Source organism: Manis pentadactyla, chromosome 11 (assembly GCF_030020395.1).
Source record: "Manis pentadactyla isolate mManPen7 chromosome 11, mManPen7.hap1, whole genome shotgun sequence".
NCBI classification, from domain to species: domain Eukaryota; kingdom Metazoa; phylum Chordata; class Mammalia; order Pholidota; family Manidae; genus Manis; species Manis pentadactyla.
Genome location: NC_080029.1, coordinates 11,739,100 through 11,759,568, shown reverse-complemented (window position 1 = coordinate 11,759,568; position 20,469 = coordinate 11,739,100). Strand labels below are relative to the sequence as shown.

The 20,469-nt window shown below is 45.4% G+C and overlaps 1 protein-coding gene across 6 annotated transcripts in view; it reads left to right on the top strand.

Moving 5' to 3' along the window:
- Positions 1-20,469, top strand: part of SLC24A4 (solute carrier family 24 member 4) — a 162,565-nt gene that overhangs the window by 134,509 nt on the left and 7,587 nt on the right. For all 6 annotated transcript variants that reach the window (XM_036882261.2, XM_057488196.1, XM_036882265.2 and 3 more), the window contains 4 exons: positions 11,422-11,588; positions 15,843-15,957; positions 19,512-19,624; positions 20,034-20,099. In XM_036882261.2, the coding sequence (XP_036738156.2) occupies positions 11,422-11,588; positions 15,843-15,957; positions 19,512-19,624; positions 20,034-20,099 (461 nt within the window). The remainder of the gene's footprint in view (positions 1-11,421; positions 11,589-15,842; positions 15,958-19,511; positions 19,625-20,033; positions 20,100-20,469) is intronic.

Below are 20,469 nucleotides of genomic sequence, written 5' to 3'. Positions count from 1 at the left end.
GAATGCAGGGGACCTAGACTACCCAAAAAAAATCTTGTAAAAGTACAAAATTGAAGGATTCATGATTCCTGATTTTAAAGCTTACTACAAAGATACAGTAATCAAGACTATTACTGGCACCAGGTTAGATGTATAGATCAGTGGAATAGAATTGAGAGTCTTGAAATACATCCATTTAAGATCAATTAATTTTTGACAATGTTGCCAAGACAAAATGGGGGAAAGAATAGTCCTTTCAACAGATGATGGTAGGAAAACTGGATAGCCACAGTTTTAAAAATGAAGTTGGACCCCTAATTCATATCATATACACAAACAGATCTAAATGTAATATGAAAAATATGAACCTAAAAATATGAAATTCTTAGGAGCAAACATAGTATACATTCTCATGACCTTGGATTAGACCATGGCTTCTAAATATAACAAAAGCGTAAGTAACCAAAGAAAAACATAAATTGCACTTCGTCAAAATTCAAAATGTTCATGATTTATAGGACATTGAAGAAAGTGAAGACAACTCGTGGAATGGGACCAAACATTTGTAAATCGTGTTTCTGATAAGGATCTACTATCCAGAATGTATGCAGAACTCTTAGCTCTCAACATTTCTTTAAAAACATTTTTTTAAAATAGGCAAAGGATAATGAATAGTCTCCAAAGAAAGTATATAAATAGCCAATAAGTCCCTGAGGACTTGCTCAACATCATTAGTCGACAGGGAAACGCAAATCAAAACTCACAAGGAGATATCACTACACTCACTAGAATGGCTATAATCAGGAGACAACTGTGTGTTGGCAAGGATGCGGATATACTGGCACCCTTGGATGCTGCTGTTGGAAATGTACAGCCTCTTGGAGAACGATCCTTTCCTCAGAGAGGTAAACATAGAGTAACTGTGGTGCAATTCCGCCCCTATTTTTATATGCCCAAGAGAAATGAAAACATAGGTTCACGCAAAAACTAGTACATGGGTGTTCATAGTGTAGCCAAGAAGTAGAAACAAGTAATGAACAGATAAACAAAAGATGGTATATCCACATGATGGAACATTATTCACCCATAAAAAAGAATGAAGTTCTGATGTGGATGAACTTTAAAAACATGCTAAGTGAAAGAAGCCAGACACCCAAAGGCCACATGTTATTCTATCTATATGGAATGTCCAAAACAGGTAAATCTATAGAGACAGGTGTATTAGTGGCTGCCAGAGCTTGAGAGAGGAGTGTGAATGGGGAATGACTGGTAATGGGTACAGAGTTTCTTTTGGAGGTGATGAAAATCTCAAAGAATTAAATAGTGCTGATGGTCACACAGCTTTCTAATATACTAAAAGCCATCCAATTGTACACTTAAATAGGTGAATTTTATATTTTAATTACCAGTTTTTAAATAGCATTAATTGAGAGTGGTGGTTCTCCAAGTGGGGTCCCAGGACAAGCAGCAATTTCATCACGGAGGAACTTGCTGGAGGGGAAATGCTTGGGGCCTGCTGCAGACCCGCTGGGGGCAGGGCGCACTCTATCAAGCTCTCCTGGGGATTCTGGTTCATCCTCATTTGAGAACCACTGGTAGACAACTACACTGTCTAGACCATGTAAACACTCCTAGCTTCAGGGTCCGTGAATGTCTGCTTTATACCGTCCTGTGACACTGCCCCACATACCACGAGTTAACCACTCCCTAATTGGAGTGTCTAGTTAACTGTCCTAAGTAATTTCCTTGAACTTTTTCATCAGCTTCTGCATCTTTGCTTAATCTTTTCCTCCAGTATGATTAGCCATCTGTTCAAGTTCATTTTAAAGCTTTTTTCATATAATTTTCTACTTCAAAAGAGAAATCTGAGAACTCCATGAAAGCAATGGCAGCCCTTCTCCTGCGTATCATTAGGAGTCCCTGACTGTGAACTTGAAGGGATGGCAGTGGTAAAGGAGACATCCCTCAGTATACACACTGTTCCATCACCTCTGTAGCCCCCCAAATTCTATCATTTCTCCTATGCATTAGTACAGACTTACTGTTAGAGAAACCCAGTTCAGGTTGGTTTAAGCCAAAGAGCCCATAGTGGCAGGTTTACTGGGAGAATTTACTTTCAGACAGTGCTGGACTTTGGGCTCAGATGGTTACAAGAGACCATCCACCTCTCAGCACTGCTTGCCCCTGGGCTCGCTGCATCCTCGGGCAGTTTGCAAAGATAGCCACCAGTCATCTAGGCTTGCATCCCTTCTGGTTAACCTAGTAGGCGGGTGGTGCCTCTGAGTTAAAGATTGCACATAACAGAGAATTCAAGTGACAGAGCCTTCACCTTAAGTGACCTATCATATAACGAGTCTCAAAATTAGGGAGCCATACAGCTCCATCATATCAACACTCCATTTCTCTTCCTCCATCCTTAGCAGGTGACTGACTTCTCCAAAGCCACTTGGTTCCTGCGGCTCCAGTGTATCCACGTTCGAGACAAGAACAAGGAGGAAGGACAAAGGGCAGGAGACACATGTCACTGAGCTTGTCTCAGGAAGTCCCCTTCTTGGAAGTCCCACCATGTAGACTTCCACTTATATCTCCTTGTCCAGAGATGTCCATGGCCACTCCTACTTGCAAGGAAGCCTAACAAATTAAGATTTTTAGCTGAAAATCTATCCCAAGCAAAATAGGGTTATGTTAATAAGAAGAAAGGGGCAGTGGATATTAGAGGCAGTGATTCCCAGCAAAATCCCCAGGGTCTATTGCACTGAAACCAGAATTGCTCTGCTAGCCAGTTCTTAGAGATGCAAGCTACTCATCCAGGAGCACACCTTTCAGATTCAAACCAACCAATCCGGACCCCAGTGCGTGAACCACCTCCGTCTGGCTCTCTCAGTCCAGGAGGCAGTAGTCCTCTGCCCTGATCACCCCCAGGGCCAAGTCCCAGCTAACTAGAGACAGAACCTCTACCCCAAGCCTGCTAAAATGATTCAGACTAATCCTAAACCTGCCTGCCCTGCCCTGCCCTGCCCTCTCCCATGGAAACCACAGTAAGGCCCTGCCCGTGCTTTTCCCTTGAGCTTTCTGCTTCCTGACCAACACTGGTGCTTTCCCATAAGGCCCCAGCATGGCATGGCAGCTTCCTGTTTCTAGGGATCTGTGAGTGTAAAAAATTTGCTTCGTAACAGTCATTTCTGTGTCTGTGTGCCTCATCACTAAAACAAATGCTGGGTGCATAGTGGATGTGAGTTTGACAAGATGATGGGAATCTGAGCGTGGTCTTAGAACTTGAGGGCATGAAAGCAGTCTTCAGAATCTTGATAGGGCTCAGGAATCTGTTGAACCCTGAGTTGGTGTGGATGTTCAGCTAGATTTTAGAATGACTGCTTGAGTCACATCCTTCTGTTTTTGCAGATAAGGAGGATGAGGCCCAGCTTGGTGGCCATGTGTGTTCAGGAGACCACATCCTGGGGCAGGGGGCTGCATGGTGGGCACAGAATGTAAACAAGGACTGAGATGCTCTTGGCCAGAGGGGAGCAGGATGAAAAGCCCCTCCCTGCAGCCAGGCTGTTTCTGTCTTCATAACCCTATTGCTTATGACCCTTTGGTTACAATTAACAAAAACGAGAGAGAGAGTGCTTCAACAGGAAAAGGAATTTTTAAGAAAGGTACAGAGATGTTCCTGCAGCCCATGCAGGAGTGTCTCAGGAGCCAGCGGGCCCCTCTCGCCAGCCTCTGATTAATCTCAGACCTGCTTCCTCTGCCTCTCCTCACGCCCCAAGTCCAGCCACACACTGAAATTGGTTCCAACTTCAACACTCTGGGGAACAGACTATGGTAGACTCAGGTTGATTGGAACTATTTCTGGGCTAGTCACAGGGGCAGGGGCACAGATGTGGCCTGGAGAAAATATCCCCCAGAGGATTGCCGCCAAAGGTGTCCCAGGATCCTTGCCGAACCAGGATCCTTACCGAACCAGAACTCCCGCACCCAGACAGCAGCCGGCTGGCTGCACCTCCTCTCCTCAGGCAGGCATCATTTGGCTCCAGTGTTTCTATTCCAGTAATGTGTTCTGTTATCTTGATAGAAGTTCAGGAGATATCTAATTTCATCAACATGATATGTAAAAATCCTCCTGGGAACAGGCTTTCAAATGGGATTCTCACATCTATTGTGTGTGAATTTGTTTTTATTAGTTTTCCCTTCAGATGGTCTTTCTCTGATCTTGTCCCAATTCTCATTAATTTCATATGTATTGAGCTCTGCCCTGGGGGTCAGGTGCTGGTCTGGGGCTCTGCTGAGCACACATCCATGAAAGGATCCAGCAGGTCCCAAGATGCGAGCCAGCGGCTTGCATTCTAGCTTCAGATCCCAGACAAAGGACTGTATCTTCCAAGCCAGTGGCAAGAGCCATGGTCTGGCCCCTCCATACAATATCTGAAACGGGGTCAGTTTCAACAGCCTTCGTAGATGGGCCATTTACTGAGGTGCTACTCTGGGTCATGCATTGACAAATACTATCATGTTTCCAAGCCCCCAATATACTGTCATCACCCCCATTTTAAGGGAAAGAAATGAGGCTCAGCAGGACTGCTTTCCCATTGACCACAGCTCATGAGATACCCAGCTGAATCTGAACCCAGGTCAGATGCCAGAGCTTTGCCCCACTGCCTCTCTTGGCTTTTGATTATTGCACTTCAGCAGTTAGAGAACAAAAGAGTGAGTGAGAGTTAGAGCCTGGGGTGCAGGCTGTTAGAAAAATAGGACAATGTGTCACCTTCTGCTAACCGTATGGTCCAGACAGGTGCAGAATGCACCAGGAGCTGTCACCAGCTGTGTTTGCACCCTGTTCCGGAAGGACGGAGATGGTGGATACAGGCAGTGAGGCCATAGGTCAGCTTGGGTAGAGTTCCAATAACTCATAAATATTCTTAAAACTCAAACTAGTTACAGAAGCAGGAGATCACCATGGACTGGGTTAATGAAGAAGGCTTTCAGAAGACTCAGCGTAATGGGGAGACTGAAGGCATGTGGAAGATTGGTGGGGGCGGGGCAGGCAGCGTGAGCACCGTGAAAGTTCACTGCACTCTGACCATGAACCTACAGTAATAAATATTTTATACACACACATGGATATCTATCAAAAGGAAACAGAAACCTCATGGAATAATATTTAACTCTTGCCATATACTATAATATTTCCTATTTCCTTTTTAAGAAAATGCTGGTTTCACAATGCACTAATGGATCTCATCCAACAGTTGAAACGCAGCTGTAGAATTGGGCTGACAGAACATTGTTTCTTGGGAAACAGTGGAGGGTATGAGTCTTGCCAGCTGGGTGGGGCCAGATGTGAAACCCATTCTAGGCAAAAAGACAAACCACCCAGCACAGCTTGGTGTCTGTGAAAATAAAGTGATCCTCCTGCTATGTCATTCGTAGGTCACTCCCGGGCATTTAAGTGTCCAGGGTTCCAATTCCCCAAAGTGAATTATTCCCCTATATGTGGAGTTTCAGATCAATTCTGGAGGTGCCCTATGCCTTCCACAGCAGCCTCCATGAGTTGGGATATGGGCTGGCAAGAACAGAGCCAGAAATTTTAGACAAACTATATTCTGCCATCTGTGCAAGGATCACAGGGCACAGAAAGGTTTATGTAGAGAAAGATGTGGGAAGACAGATGTTTTTCTGAAGCATTAAGGATGAATACATGAATGGATTTGCTGATTTTGAGCTCACCATACTCTCTCAGTTCATTATTATAAGCAGGCTGGGGTTTTTTCCTTTGGTAAATATGCTTTTAATGATTTAGGAAGATTCAAGCACAGATGTACAGAGCTAAAACAGCTACTGCCAGCCTACTTTACAATTTCTTTTTTATTGAGATATAATTCATATACCATGAAATTCACTCTTAGTGTACAATTCAGTGGCTTTTAGAATATTCACAAAGTTCTTCAACTATTACCACTACTTAATTCCAGAAAATTTTCGTCACCCCATACACATGAGCAACCACTCCCCACCCTCCCTCCCCCAATCCCCTGGTAACCACTAATCTTTCTGTCTATGGATTTACCTGTTGTAGACCTTTCACAAGAGTGGAATTATATAACATGGCCTTTTGTGTCTGGCTTCTTTTATTTTGCTCAGTGTTTTCTAGATTCACCCATATTGTATCATGTATCAGAACCTTATTCCTTTTTATGGATAGATAATATTCCATTGTATTTACATATTTCATTGTGTTTATCCATTCATCACTTACTGGATATTTGGATTGTATTGTTCCCACACTGGGGATACTATGAATAACTCTGCTATGAACATCTGAGTACAAGTTTTTGTGTGGGCCTGTTGAGGAAGTGCCCAACCAGTTTCCAAGAGGCTGTACCAGTTTACATTCCCACCGGCAAAGTATGAGGGTTCCCGCTTCCCCACATTTTGCCAATACTTGTTATCTATGTTTGTTGTTATAATCATAACTTGTGGGAACCATGTAGTTTTGATTTCCATTTTCCTAATAACTAGAGATGTTAAATATCTTTTCACATGCTTATTAGTCGTTTGTACATCTTCTTTGGAAAACTGCCTGTTCAAATCCTTTGCCCATTTTTAAAATTGGGATTGTTTCTATTGTTGAGTTATGAGTTCCTCACAACTAGCATAAAGGAAGTCTGTATGAGTTCTTCATAAATATGAAGTAACTAGACCTTTATATGATCTGAAAATATTTTCTCCTGTGGGTTGACTTTCACTTCCTTGATAGTGTCCTTTGAAGCAGAAAATTTTTAATTTTTGATAAAGTCTAATTTATTCTTTCTGTTTTTTGTATTTTTAGTGTCATTTAAGAAACCATTGCCTAATCCAAAGTCATAAAGAGTTATGCCCATGTTTTCAACTAAAAGTTTTACAGTTTGACCTCCTATATTTAGATCTTCATTCCTTTTTGAATTTTTTTTGTTATTTGGGTATGAGGTAGGGGTCTAATTTTATTCTTTTGCATGTGGGTATACAGTTGTCCCCTCATCAACCTGACTATTCTTTCCCTATTGAATTGTCTTGACAAATATCAATTCACCTTCATGCTTTGGGCTCATTTCTGAGTTCTAAATTCTATTCCATTGACCTATAGATCCATTCAGTAGCACACACTTTTGGTTACCATACTTTGTAGAAAATTTTGAAATTGGGGCATGTAAGTCCTCCAACCTTTTTCTTTTTTCAAGATTGGTTTGGCTATTCTGGGTCCCTTGCATTTCCATATGAATATTAGAATTAGCTTGTCAATTTCTGCAAATAAGTCAGCTGGGATTTTAATAGGGACTGCACTGAATCCGTAGATCAATTTAAGAGGGAATTTTCACCTTAATATTAAGTCTTCTGATCCATGTATGGAATGTCTCCGTTTATTTAGGCCTTTAACTTCCTTTGATTGTGTCTGGTAGTTTTCAGCATACAAATCTTTTTTTGTTAGGTTTATTCTTAAGGTTTTTTTTCTTTTTAATGCTATTGTAAGTAAGATTTGTTTTCTTAATTTCATTTTGGATTTTTCATGAGTGTATAGAAATACAGATGAATTTTGTATATCGATCTTGTATCTTGCAAATGGCTGATCTTGTTTATTAGTTCTAATGGGGTTTTGTTTGTGTGTGTGTAGATTCCTTTGAATATTCTCTATATGTGACCATGCCATCTACAAATAGAAATAGTTTTACTTCTTCCTTTCCAATCTCAATGACTTTTATTTGTTTTTCTTGCCTGGTGTTCCTGGCTAAAACCTCCATGTGATGTTGAATAGAAGCACTAAAAGCTGACATCCTCATCTTGTTCAAAGCTTTCAGTCTTTCACCATTAAGTATGATGTTGACGGTGGGTGTTTGTAGATTCCCTTTATCAGTTTGAGGAAATTCTCATGTATTCCTAATTTGTTGAGTGTTTTATCATGAAAAGGTGTTAGATTTTGGCAAATGCCTTTTTTTTTTACCTCAATGGACATGATGTGCAGTTTCATATTTTCTTCTATTAAATGGAATATTGCACTGATGGAATCTCACATGCTGAACTAAGCCTGCATTCCTGGAATAAATCCCACTTGGTTGTGGTGAATGATCCTTCTTCTATGTTGTTGGATTCAGTCTGCCAGATTTTTGTTAAGGATTTTTGCATTGTAAGGGATATTGGCCCATGGTTTTCTTTTCTCCTGATGTCTGGCTTTATTATCAGGGTAATATTGGCTTCCTAGAGTGAATTGGAAAGTGCCTACTTCTCTTTTGGAAGAGTGTGTGAAAGATTTGTGGTAATTCTCCTTTAAACATTTGGTAGAAATCACCATGAAGCCATCTTGTCCTGGCTTTACTTTAAGGGAAGCTTTTTATTACTTTATCAATCTCTTGTTATAAGTCTACTCAGATTTTCTACTTCTTTTTGAGTCAGTTTTGGTAGTTTTTGGTCTTTGTTGGATTTTGTGTGTTTCACATAAGCTAATCTAATTTATTAGCACACAACTGTTCATAGTACTCCTTAATTTTATTTCTGTGAGGTCTATAGTAATGAGCCTCTTTCATTCTTGATTTTAGTAACTTGAGTTATTTCTCTTTTTTTCTTGGTCATTCTAGCTAAAGGTTTGTCAGTTTCACTGCTTTTTTTTTTAAGGAACCAACTTTTAGTTCATTGATTCTATATGTTTTTAATTTTTCTATTTCATTTATTTCTACTTAAATCTTAATTATTTCCTTCCTTCTTTCTCTGGACTTAATTTGCTCTTTTTTTATTTCTTAAGGAGAAAGATTAGGTCGCTGATTTAAGATCTTTCCTCTTTGTTAATACAGTCATTTATAGCTGTAAATGTCTAAGTACTGCTTTTACTTCATCCCATAAACTTTGGCATGTTGTCTTTTCATTTTCATTCATCTCAAAGTATTTTCTAATTTCTCTGTGGTTTCTTCTTTGATCCATTGGTTATTTAGAACTGTGTTAATTTCCATTATTTGTGAATCTTCCAGATACCCTCTGTTACTGATTTCTAATTTCTCTTCATTGTGGATGGTCACAGAACATACTTTGCATGATTAAAGTCCTTTTAAATTTACTAATGCTTGTTTTATAACCTAACATGGTATACCTTGGAGAATGCTCCATGTAAACTTGAGAAGAATGTCAATTTTTCTCAAATGTGTGTATTTAATATTTTTCATTATATCTGGAAAGTTTCTGAATATGAATTCTTCAATTATTCTTCGTGCCCCTTTTCCTCTCTCCTCTCTTTCTGGCACTCCCATTATACATATGTTGGCATAGCTGATGGTGTGTTACAGGCTCTGAGGCACTGTTCATTTATCTTCATTCTCTCTTCCTTCTGTTTCTGAGACAAGATCATCTCAATTGGCCTATAGTCAAGGTTGTGATTTTTCTTCTTCCTGCTCAAATCTATTATTGAACTCCTCTTGTGTATTTTTCATTTTAGTTATTGTACTTCTCAGCCATAAACTTTCTATCGGCTCTTTTAAAAATAATTTTACTTCTTTATTAATATTGCCTGGTGACAAATGATTCTCATACCTTCCTTCAGTTTTTTAAACATTTCAGAAAGTCTTTGTGCATATTTTAAAACAGATGATTTAAGGGCTTTGTCTAGTACTCCAGTATCAGATTTCTCAGAAATAGTTCCCATTGACTGCTTTTTTCCCAGGGTATGGGACATACTCTCTTGTTTCTTTGCATGTCTCAAATTTGTTGTTGTTGAGAACTGGGCATTTAAAATAATATAATTTGACAACTCTAGAAATCAGATTCACTCCCCTAGTGACTTTTCTCAACTAATTCTGCATAAACTATATTCTTTTTTGTGTGTGACCACTGAAAAATCTACTAGATTAGCCTAAGGTCATCTAATGATTGCGCAGAGATGTGCTTAGACGCCTGGATCTAAACAAGTCTCCAATCTCTGCAGATAGGTTTTATGTGTGTTTGAGGGCATGCTTTCAACACTCAGGCGGGCAGTTTACAACCCCACCTGATCCTTTACTTGTTGCTTGCTCAGAGCCTCAACACTAGGCAGAGGCGAAAGCTTAGGGTCTTCTCAAGTCTTTCCTGAGCATGCAAATAACCCTGGGCACAGCCCTATGCAGGCTCATGGTCTTTTAGATTCCCAGGAATACTTAGGAGTTTTTCAAAGCTCCTATCCCATTCACCAGGTATTTCTTTTAAGCTTTTTGATTAGCTTATTGTTTGTCCCATATGTTATCCACCACTTATGGCACTACGGCAGTGTGATGTCTGACAATGCCTCTGATTGTTTTCAACAAATACCCCCAAGGAAGTAGCTATCTGCATTGGCTGAGCTCTGATTCAGGTAAAATAAAGACAACCCTGAAAAGTGGGGTCTTATAGGAAACCACCAGAGAGATCAAATAATGCCAAATCTCTGAGAATGGACTTGGAAGGAACTCCCACCCTATTCTGCCACCTCTGGTAGACGCCAAGCTGCTGGTTTTCAAAGCTACTGGTGAGAGGGAATGGAAATAGGGCAAGTTAAAACTCCACAAAGCTCACTGTTCTTGCTGAGATCCAGCCAATTTTCTTAAGTAAACATTCCCTAGATTGCTACAGGCCTTTGGTTGGTTTCCAGAATTCTGACAAAGGTTGATTCTGGCCAGTGTTCTCACTGCTTTTATGGAGGAGAGCCATTTCATTGACATCACTAACAAGCTGCTTTTGAACTTACTGGCTTATTAAGGACACTATTCTTGCCCTTGGTGGCTTATTGTTTGTAAATTCCCTTGGCAAGGGCCAAGGAGGTCTAACCTGCCAGCCAGGACACCCACACTGTAGTCCTGTATCTACCACATACTGAATATATGACCTTGGAGCAAAGGAGCTGAGATTTCCAGAATAACTACTGTGTTCCAGGCTCTGGTTTTTGGGTGTTTAATGTACACTGTAATACATCATTCTTACAAAAGGTAACGTACCCATTTAAAAGATGAAGAAACTACTAAATGTCAAAATGCTTGGTGGCTGTGACTGTTACACAAAGCAAATACCCCACACACTGATTATTGTACTGTTACTCCAGCTGTTACTGTCAGGAGGAAGTGTAGTTGATAGGATTGCTCAAGGTCTTAAACTTCAGCCCGGGTCTGCCAGACTCCAGGGCCCATCCACATTCCATACCCTCACTGCAGGTCCCCCAGCTCTCATGGTCTTTATTCTGTCAAATGAATGATTTGGACTAACTTAAGTTACTCAGTCAACAAACTTTTACTTAAGATCACTTCCAAGGTGACATTACGGCCTTGTGTGATTCTGTGAGGCCAGTTGCTCAGCGTTACACTGGTAGCGTTCTCTTGTTTGGCTTGAAAAAAATAAACCAACAGGTCGACTGGCAGCTGTGTAACCCCAGTGCGTGTTTCTCTCCCTCTCCCTTCTGGCGCTGACCCATCCCCACTGCAGAGGCAAGAGGGGACAAAGCCAAGTGGGTGTTCACCTGGCCGCTCATCTTCCTCCTGTGCATCACCATCCCCAACTGCAGCAAGCCCCGCTGGGAGAAGCTCTTCATGGTCACCTTCGTCTCCGCCACGCTGTGGATCGCCGTCTTCTCCTACCTGATGGTGTGGCTGGTGAGTGGCAGCAGAGCGGGGGGCCCCTGCCCAGCACCTGCCGGAGGTGGGAGAACTGGGTTCAAGAGTAACCTCATGCACTGCTGAGCCCCCCTGGGCATTCACCTTCCTCAGTGACCTTGGCTTACTTCTCAGTAGAAAGGTGTTTTGGCAGGGCGCATGGTGCTCTGCCATGCACTGGGAGACCCAGGTGGGCACGGTGTGGTGCTTGCCTTCAAGGAAGGAGTAGGGGAGGGAGACAAGCCTTCACGTGGACAGCCTGAGACATGCCGCCTTGGTTGATGGGAAATGGAATGTGGCGGGGGTGGTGTGGACTCTCTGCAAACAGCTCTGGAGGGCTAATAACTAGGCCCCTTTCCTTTTTGGGGTCCTTGGAGGAATGTGACAGACACTGGAATCAGTGGGGGATGAGCACCAGGCAGCCCTTCCTATGTCCCTGCCAAGGGGCACTGCCCTCCCCTTGTTCAGGCACATATGTGAACTCTACATGAACTCTTTTAGTCTGCATAACAACCCAGTGGCATAGGCATTTTCATTATGCCCATTTTACAGATGAGGAAACTGAGGCATAGAGAGAAATTTGCTCAGTTCACAATTAGCAAATATTATACAATTAGTGAGTTCTAGAGTTGCAGTTAGAACCCAGGTATTGGTCTTCTGAGCCCATGATCTCAATCACTATCCTGAATTGCCTCTCAATTTGTCACTGGAATTTTCATTTGCCATTTGGACAGAGGTTTGGCAGGCAGAGAGGCCTTGGCATAGCTCTTCATAAGCTCCCCCAGCCACATGTGACAGTTCCCTGTACAAACCTCTCATTGGCGGGGCTGGGTCAAGCAGGCACCACTTCCCTCTTGCTCGGGGAACCCCTCTGTGGGGCACCCCTTCCTCTCCCCATATCCCCACCCAGAGGGAACAGGAGGGAAGTGGTCACAGAACAGCTGCATTTCTGCTGTTGTGAAGCTCACCTGCCGGCCACTTACACCTTAGTGGCATCGTGTTGTCATTTCACTCCTCCTAACGCCTGGTGCCAGTTGCAGAAGGTGAGCACGTCTTGTTTGGAGAGGCACTAAGGCCACCTTTCCCTGAACCCCAGAGGAGCAGTTTGGAGAAGAAAGAAGACCTGTGGGGTCATGTGGAAATGGACCTGAATCCTAGTTCTCCTACTTGTGAGCCATGAGACGCCAGCCAGTGACCCAGCCTCCAGGTGCCACAGTCACCCTCTCCGCTATGGAGGATGGCCTCCGTTGTCTAACAAGACCACTGGGAGAATGAAGAGTCTCCATTCGGGCGTCATGACCTGAGCCTGCAGCGTGGCCTATTGGTCATACCCGTTAACGTCGGCTCTTCTCACCAGGAGAGACCGTGCCGCTTCCATGCTCTGTTCAGATACAGGTTACAATCCCTCTAGATGTCGGGGTGTGTGTGTATGTTTGTGGGGGAGTGGGAAATAGCTATTATCCAAACCACCCAGAAAAGGGTGACAATCAAAGGCAGTGAAAACTATGCCTAACTGAATTGAATTTGCAAATTTAAATTCTTCTGAGTAGGGCTAACCACCAGTCCATCTTTACATTTGACACAACGATCCAGTGATTTCTCTAACTAAAGTGCATTCCCCAAAACAACACTGCAGGTAAAACAAGTAGTTCATGACATTTGAGTTGGCATGAGGATTAGGAAAGATCAAATTAATGGGTGTGAGAGTCTCTTTCCTCTCGTCACTGCAAACAGCAGCACAATGAAATCAGTCCTACTGATTAGCAGTAAGGACAGTCACCCCACCACTTTGAGTTACAAACCTCACCCTGCCTCTGAAGGCAGAGTCGTGGCAATGGCTTGGCCAGAGTCACAGGGACCATTGTGCTGGGTGCTTTCCTCGGGTTCCAACTTCAGCTGGCCTCAGTTTGGGGGAGGAGCCTGGCTCTGGCAGTAGAAATTGGTAAAGACTACAGTGCCACACGTCAGCCTTGATTTCTGCCGAAGCGAGGTGTGCCTGTCACCTGAGGGCCGTGAGCTTACTTTCATTGCACCCTGATGGGGGCGCCAGGGAGGAGCGGAGTCTCACCTGCACACCCATACCTCACCACCTTTCACATCTCCCACCCTCAAGTCTTTGGGGAAAACAACTCTTGAATGTGTCAGAAGGCACGGACCTTCAGAATGCATCATCCTGTTCAGCCCCCTTGCACAGTTGGAGAAGCTGGGGACCAGAGAGGAGCCATGACTTCCACAAGGTCCCCAGACAGTCCGCTTCTGAGCTCCAGACTTGACTTCGCTTCCCTTTCTGAAGCCCAAGCATTGGGAGGGCTCACTGGGCCCGGTACTGGAGTCCAGGGCAAAGCAACCCTTGGGCAGCATCTCTGAGCACCCCGGATGGAGCGTGTGCACACTCAAAGCCTTCCTTCTGCCCTTCCGTCCTTCAGCTTCTCAGCACATAGTTCAGTGATCTAAGAAAAAAAAGTGGAGGCATCCCCATTACTGCCAAATAACCCAGCCTCCTGTGTTTATGATGTCTGGCATTGCCTGTTAAAAACATGTCACTGCTGCTGGGTTGTGCTTAGAGATCTGCATCATGGATGAAGCACCGGTGGGCCAGCTCTTCGTTCTTACCCCTCCTTGGCTTCCCTCTTCTTGCACAGACCGGAGCAAGCCTGCCAGTGTGCACTCTGCCCTCTGCCTGGTGGTGCTGAGCTGAGTGCTGTCTTCCAGGGCTGGGGCATCTTCAAGCCCCTGCAAAGCTGTCCCAGGAGGGATGTTGTTTTAGTCCAATGCTCTGGCTCAATTCCAGGGCCCAGCTTGGCATTAGGAAGCACGCTTTCTCTGGGCTACTCTGAGCCCCATGAATCTGATCACCCTCATTTTCTCCACACCCCCCTTAGACTGTAGGATGAGTGATTGGAGAAGGGGAAACACAGCCAAGAACATCTTGCATGCGCCAGGCACTGTCACCTCACATTTTTGCATTAATCCTAGTTACCAACCAACCCGTTGTAGAGATGAGGGAGTCGAGGCTCAGAGAAGCAAACCAGCCCGTCCTAAGTCACACAACCATTCACTGGTTTTGGAGGCATCCGTCAAGATGTGAGCAAAGCTAAGAGGTGCCATTGTCCCCGTTTTCTAGAGGCAAGCCAGAGTGAATGGGTGTTTTGAATGGAGTTGTCCAAATCCTTCTAGCGCTTTCTACCTGGCTGCTCTTCAGGGCCCCAATCATGTCTCAAGTGTCAGGCATTTATCAGAGGAGTATGTGACTATGCATCGAGATCTTTAAAAGCCTGAGTATCCTTCAGTCCAATAGTTCTGTTTCTTGGAACTTATCCTAGGGAGGAGGTAAGATGAGAACACAAAGATGTACACACAGACAGCATGCTGGCAAGCTGGAGCACAGCCTTTAGAGTTGGAGAGATGAGGCCTGGAACCCTGCTGCACTGCTCACCGGCTTCACGTCCAAGGGCATTGTTACTTAACCGCGGCAACCCTCAGTTTCCCTAGGCATAAAATGGGCATAATAATAGGGCCTCAGTCACCATTCAACAGTATGTGAAAGTGCACCTCTGGTAGACTATGAGATACATAATGAATGCTCAATAAATGTTACTTGTATGGTGATACTATTGTAAGAGTAAAGAAAGAAGCCACCTCAGTACCCACCAGTGAGGAATTGGCTAAAACTTTATAGCCTTGTGGTGAAATAGATCCATCAGGTTAAAATAATGTTGCAAATGAATATTTAAGATGGAAAGGTGTTCACAATGTGTTACTACATGAAACAAATAGTTGCAAAGTACATGTTGATAGTATAATCTGATTTCATTTTTTTCTAATACATATGCCGAAAGGTCAAGGATAAATTCTAAAGCTGTGGTTTTCAAATGGGATTCCCAGACCTGCAGCCTCAGGGTCCCAATCCCTTAAGAACTCATTAGGAATGCAGATTCTTTGGCTCTGCCCAGACCTCCTGAGTCAGAAACTCAGGGATGGGGCCTGGCAGTCTGCATTTCAGCCAGCCCAGATGCAGAGGATTTTCTGCATGCCTAAGTTTGAGGATTACTGGCTGATGGAAAGCGTTAATAGTAGTTGTGGGTCTTGAGAAATGGCAAGTGACTTTCATTTTCATTTTACTTTATTTTCTAAACTTTTAAAAACAGTAAATAAAACAGCAATACTATGTTCAAGTTAAAAACACTCAGGGTAAACAAAGTTTCCAGGGGTGTTCTTCTGTGAGTTCATTCCCCCCCCACCCTTCTTCTGCAGGTGACTATTATTGGCTACACACTGGGGATCCCTGATGTTATAATGGGCATTACTTTCCTGGCAGCAGGCACGAGCGTTCCAGACTGCATGGCCAGCTTAATCGTGGCAAGACAAGGTAAGGATCGTGCCTCAGCCCCAAAGCCGCAGCATCTCCGCGCAGGCATCCTTGCCCTGCCCAAGTTGTAGTTCATGGTTCTTAGGGATGGTAGTTGTCCTGCTATGGAGGAAACAGTGACAACTGAAAAGGATGACATATCAGACTCCATCCACGGAGAGAATTCTACCAAGATAAGTTCTTCTAGATCTCTAGAAGCATTTGCTTGCATGTACTTGTAGAAAAATGTACGTGTTCTGAAATCCCCTATGTAACATCAAACAGAGCTGAAACTCAGACTTCTTAGAGCACATGAGGTAGCAAAGAGAAATGTTTTGGTCCCAGGATGGCAAAATGGGGAGAGCCTGTGTGCCTCCATTTTCCTATTCTTCAAAGTTTTAGAACATGTGTAATGTTTTGGATCATTTGGTGGTTTTCTTTGGGGCTTACTTACTAAGTGACGTGGATTAAGCAAAGTGAGAAGTACCCATGTGCTCCTGGATGATGAAACCAGAGAGCTGCAAAGAGCCGGTCTTTATTTCCAGCTCCTTTGCTCGTGGTGAGGGAGCATCCAGGCATGGGCTTCCACAGGTGTGCGTGACAGTTAGAAAGCCTGGGGGCAGAGTGGGCAAATAGGAAAGTGAAATCTCAGAGGAGATGGGGGAGGAGAGAAGCTGCCAAAGGGAAGGCTGGCTTTGGAAAGAGGGAAAGGGCATTTTGCTCCTGCAAGATAGGAAAAAGGGCACATGGTTTGGTCAGTTGGCTCTGAGAAAACGTGAGATATGGGGAAGGGAAGCATGGGCATGTGTTTGGCAGTAGCCTGGAGCCTTGTGGAAAATGGGGACAGTTGGAATAGAATTTCATTGAGTGACCTCTGAGTGTATTCATTTCCCAGGGCTGTCATGACAAAAATACCACAACTGGGTGGCTTAGAACAACAGAAATGGATTATCTGACAGTTGTGGAGACCAGAAGTCTAAAATCAAGGTGTCCACAGAGCCGGACTGCCTCTGTGCGCTCTAGGGGAGATCCTTCCTGGCCCCCTCTGGCTTCTGGGGCTGCCGGGGCTCCTTGCTCTCCTTGGCCTGTGGCCATGTCACTCCGGCCTTGCCTCCACCTTCACAGGGGGGTCTTCCCTTGGTGTGTGTCTGTGTCTAAGTTCCCCTCTTCTTATAGGGACTCCTGTCTTTGGATTAGGGCCCACGCTAATTCAGTATGACTCCATTTTAATGTGATAGCATCCACAAAGGCCATATTTGCAAATAAGGCCACATTCGCAGGTTCCAGAGGGACAAGGATGTGGGGGTGGGGTGGTACCGGTCAACCCAGTATGGTGAGAGAAACTGATGAGCATTAAGGGCCTGACTGAGTTCAGTGGCATGAACCTGGGTGGGTTTCATTCGTACCAGCTCCCACGACACACAGGTGAGAGATGGCAAGTTTATCCAGAGCTGGGGTCGGCTGGGTGGATGCAATGGAAGGTCAAGGGGTAAGTGAGTGTGCAGTTTAACCGGCCCTGGAGTCCAGCCTCGCAGGGGGTAATGAAGCAAGAAGGTTAAGGGCTTGGTCGGGAGTGTGTTCCCAATGAAGTCAAAGAAGGGGCTCTGTAGAAACAAGGGACAGGTGGGATTCTGAGGGTGGACATCATCTCAGAGTGGCTGCCATGGAATGTAGAAGCATGGAAACTGAGGAAGGGTGATTCCAGATGTGAGTGTCTGGCTGTCATAAAGGCGACACTGAAATGATTGACAGACACACAGTCAAAGCCTAGATGATGAAGGGCGCAGGAACCTCTGGAGTCCCCGGCAAGAAGTAGACAGTGCAGAGAGCCCTAATGTGGAGGCACTGCCCCCGGGCTCCCTAGAGGCTCGTGGCCCAACATGTGGTCCAGGCTGGCAACATTAGCTAGGCCAAGGAACAAGTGAGCCATGCAGACTCCCAGACCCCACCCCAGACTCACTGGGTCAGAATCTGCATTTTAACAAGCCCCCCAAGTGCATTGTATGCTCTTCAAGTTTGAGAAGTGTGGCCATAAGGAGTGCCTGTGCAGAGCAGGAAGTTGGCCAAATCTGAGCCGTACCCCACTCGAGCATCTGTGTACCTCCTGACCCCATGGGCCAGCACCTGCTCCTGGCCTGGGACAGAAGCTGGTCCAAACAGTTGCTACACATTCCTACATTTTCCAAGACTGACAGACTGGAAGGCTGGTTTCCCAGATGTATCACGCCTCACAGGACAAAGCTACGCAGATCTCCAAGTCGCCCAGAGCAGGGCCAAGGCAGACAGAGAGCAAGCAAGGCATTGTGTCCTGGAGGTCAGCAGATGACAGCAGCAGGGCGGGAGGAGGGGTGAGCTGGCTTACACCAGCTGGGCAGGTGATCAGACGGCGATGAGTGAACTGTCCACATGCAGCTCTGAGGTGCTGCGAGCTTCTCAGTGACCAAAGCAATTTTATGGTTATCGACATTGGTGTTGCAAGCTTATTCATTCCATGCACATTTGTATGTGTGCCAGGTTCGGACAGTCACGTTGAATAGGGCCAGGTGGCCGGGCCAGAACAGATGTCAGCCAGCAATGAGCGTTCTTTGTAAAATTTATTTTCTAACTTTTAATACCCCTCAAGTTATTAAGGTCCCAGATTGTGTGGCTAGCATGATCCTGCCTGGTTGGGCAAGAAGCAGAGGATGATGGCATGGCCCCTAGCCTCTAAGCTGCTTCTGGTCTGGTTGGAGGAAAAGAGTTCAGCCTTTGGAAGCCACCAGGGCATAAGACCACCAAAGCCCTATCCTCCGAGCCACTGCCTGGGCCACAAGGACACATCGTGGCTCAGTGTGAAGGACGCTGGGCCACCCGCTCACAGCATGAGTGATGTTGGGCCCTTCTCAAGCCTGTTTCATCTGCCACGTGAGGATGGTGCCACCTCCCTCCTGGGTAACTCGGAGGATCGAAGGATGGAAGCACATAGAGGGCTCTCAGAGAACATTGGCTGATGCCCCTGGAGGGGAAATAGCAGAGGGTCCTGCATCAGTGTCCCAGGGCTGCCGTACCAAAGCGTCACACCCAGGGAGGCACAGTATCAGAAATGTTCTGTCCCTCGGCTCTGGGGACTTGACCAAGGTGTCATCAGAGCTGGTCCTTCCTGGGGGCCGTGAGGGAGGATCTGCCCCAGGCCTGTCTCCTTGGCTTGTGGACGGCCCCTCTGTGCTGTCTGTCCAGGTGTCCCCTTTTAATAAGGACGTCAGTCATATTAGATAAGGACCCACCCTCGTGACCTCATTCTACTCGGTTATCCTTGTCAAGACACTGTCTCCAAATGAGGCCACACTCTGATGTGCTAGAAGTTAGGACTCCAGGGTGTGAATCCCGGGGGTCACAGTTCACCCCAGCCAGCTCCTGTAGACTTCATGAAGGGAGTGAATTTAGACCTCATAGAAAAGTTTTACACATGCGGAGTCCATGAAGAAGGGGTAAGAAGGGATTCCTTCCTAAGGAACTGGACTAATAGAACGGTTCTGGGGAAGAATAGGTTTCCAGTGACCTCTTAATGAATGACCTGTGTCACTTGTTCCCTCCAGGCCTTGGTGACATGGCAGTCTCTAACACCATAGGAAGCAATGTGTTTGACATCCTGGTGGGTCTCGGCATACCGTGGGGCCTGCAGACCATGGTTATTAGTTATGGGTCCACGGTAAGTTCCTCTTGCTTCCTTGGTGAGTGGAATGGAACCCAGGATATGTGCTTTACAGGGGATGGCAGTGCATTGGCCCTGTCCAGCCAGGGACTTCGGTGGAAGCATTGCCCCCTTCTCCAGGGCCGCCTGGCATCAACTTTCCAGGAAGGCTTCCAGAGCAGCCTGAGGGGCGCCTGCAGGAGGGCACCAGCATTTGCTGAGCACTCATCCATGCCTCTACTGCCAGCCCACGGCATGCCCACCCTGCCTAGCCATTTCCTCCGTGTCCTCACACCAGCAGGGTCAAGACCTGAATCCACAGTTAGCTGACCCTCCCCGTAGCACCTACCTGCAGCCCACTAGGCTCCCACGGAGAGGGCTCCCTGAGCAGCCCAGAGGTGCAGGGCCCACGTGTTTGTTTTTCCAGGTGAAGATCAACAGCCGGGGTCTGGTGTATTCCGTGGTGCTGTTGCTGGGCTCGGTCGCTCTCACCGTGAGTTTTTACAATTCTGAAATAGTAACCTCACACCTATTTCATCTGATTCTGTGCAGTCACTGACATATACCCCCCCCCCACCCTGGGAAGTGAGGAATAAAGCTAAAGAAACGTATACATTTGCAGGTACCCCCAGACACAATTGGTGCCAAGAATGTCCCCCCACCACCACCACAACTACTCTTTTTCCTGAGTGATGATGAAGTCAGAGGAAGTGAATTCCATTTCCTGGCTTCTTGCTGCCCCATCCATCTCCTCTCACTGGAGCTGGTGGGAGAGAAGCCCTCCCACTGTCCACCTGAGCTGGCCGGTGGGGACACGGTGGTCAGGCCTTAGGACTGGGGCTAGTAACACCGAGGCCTCCCAA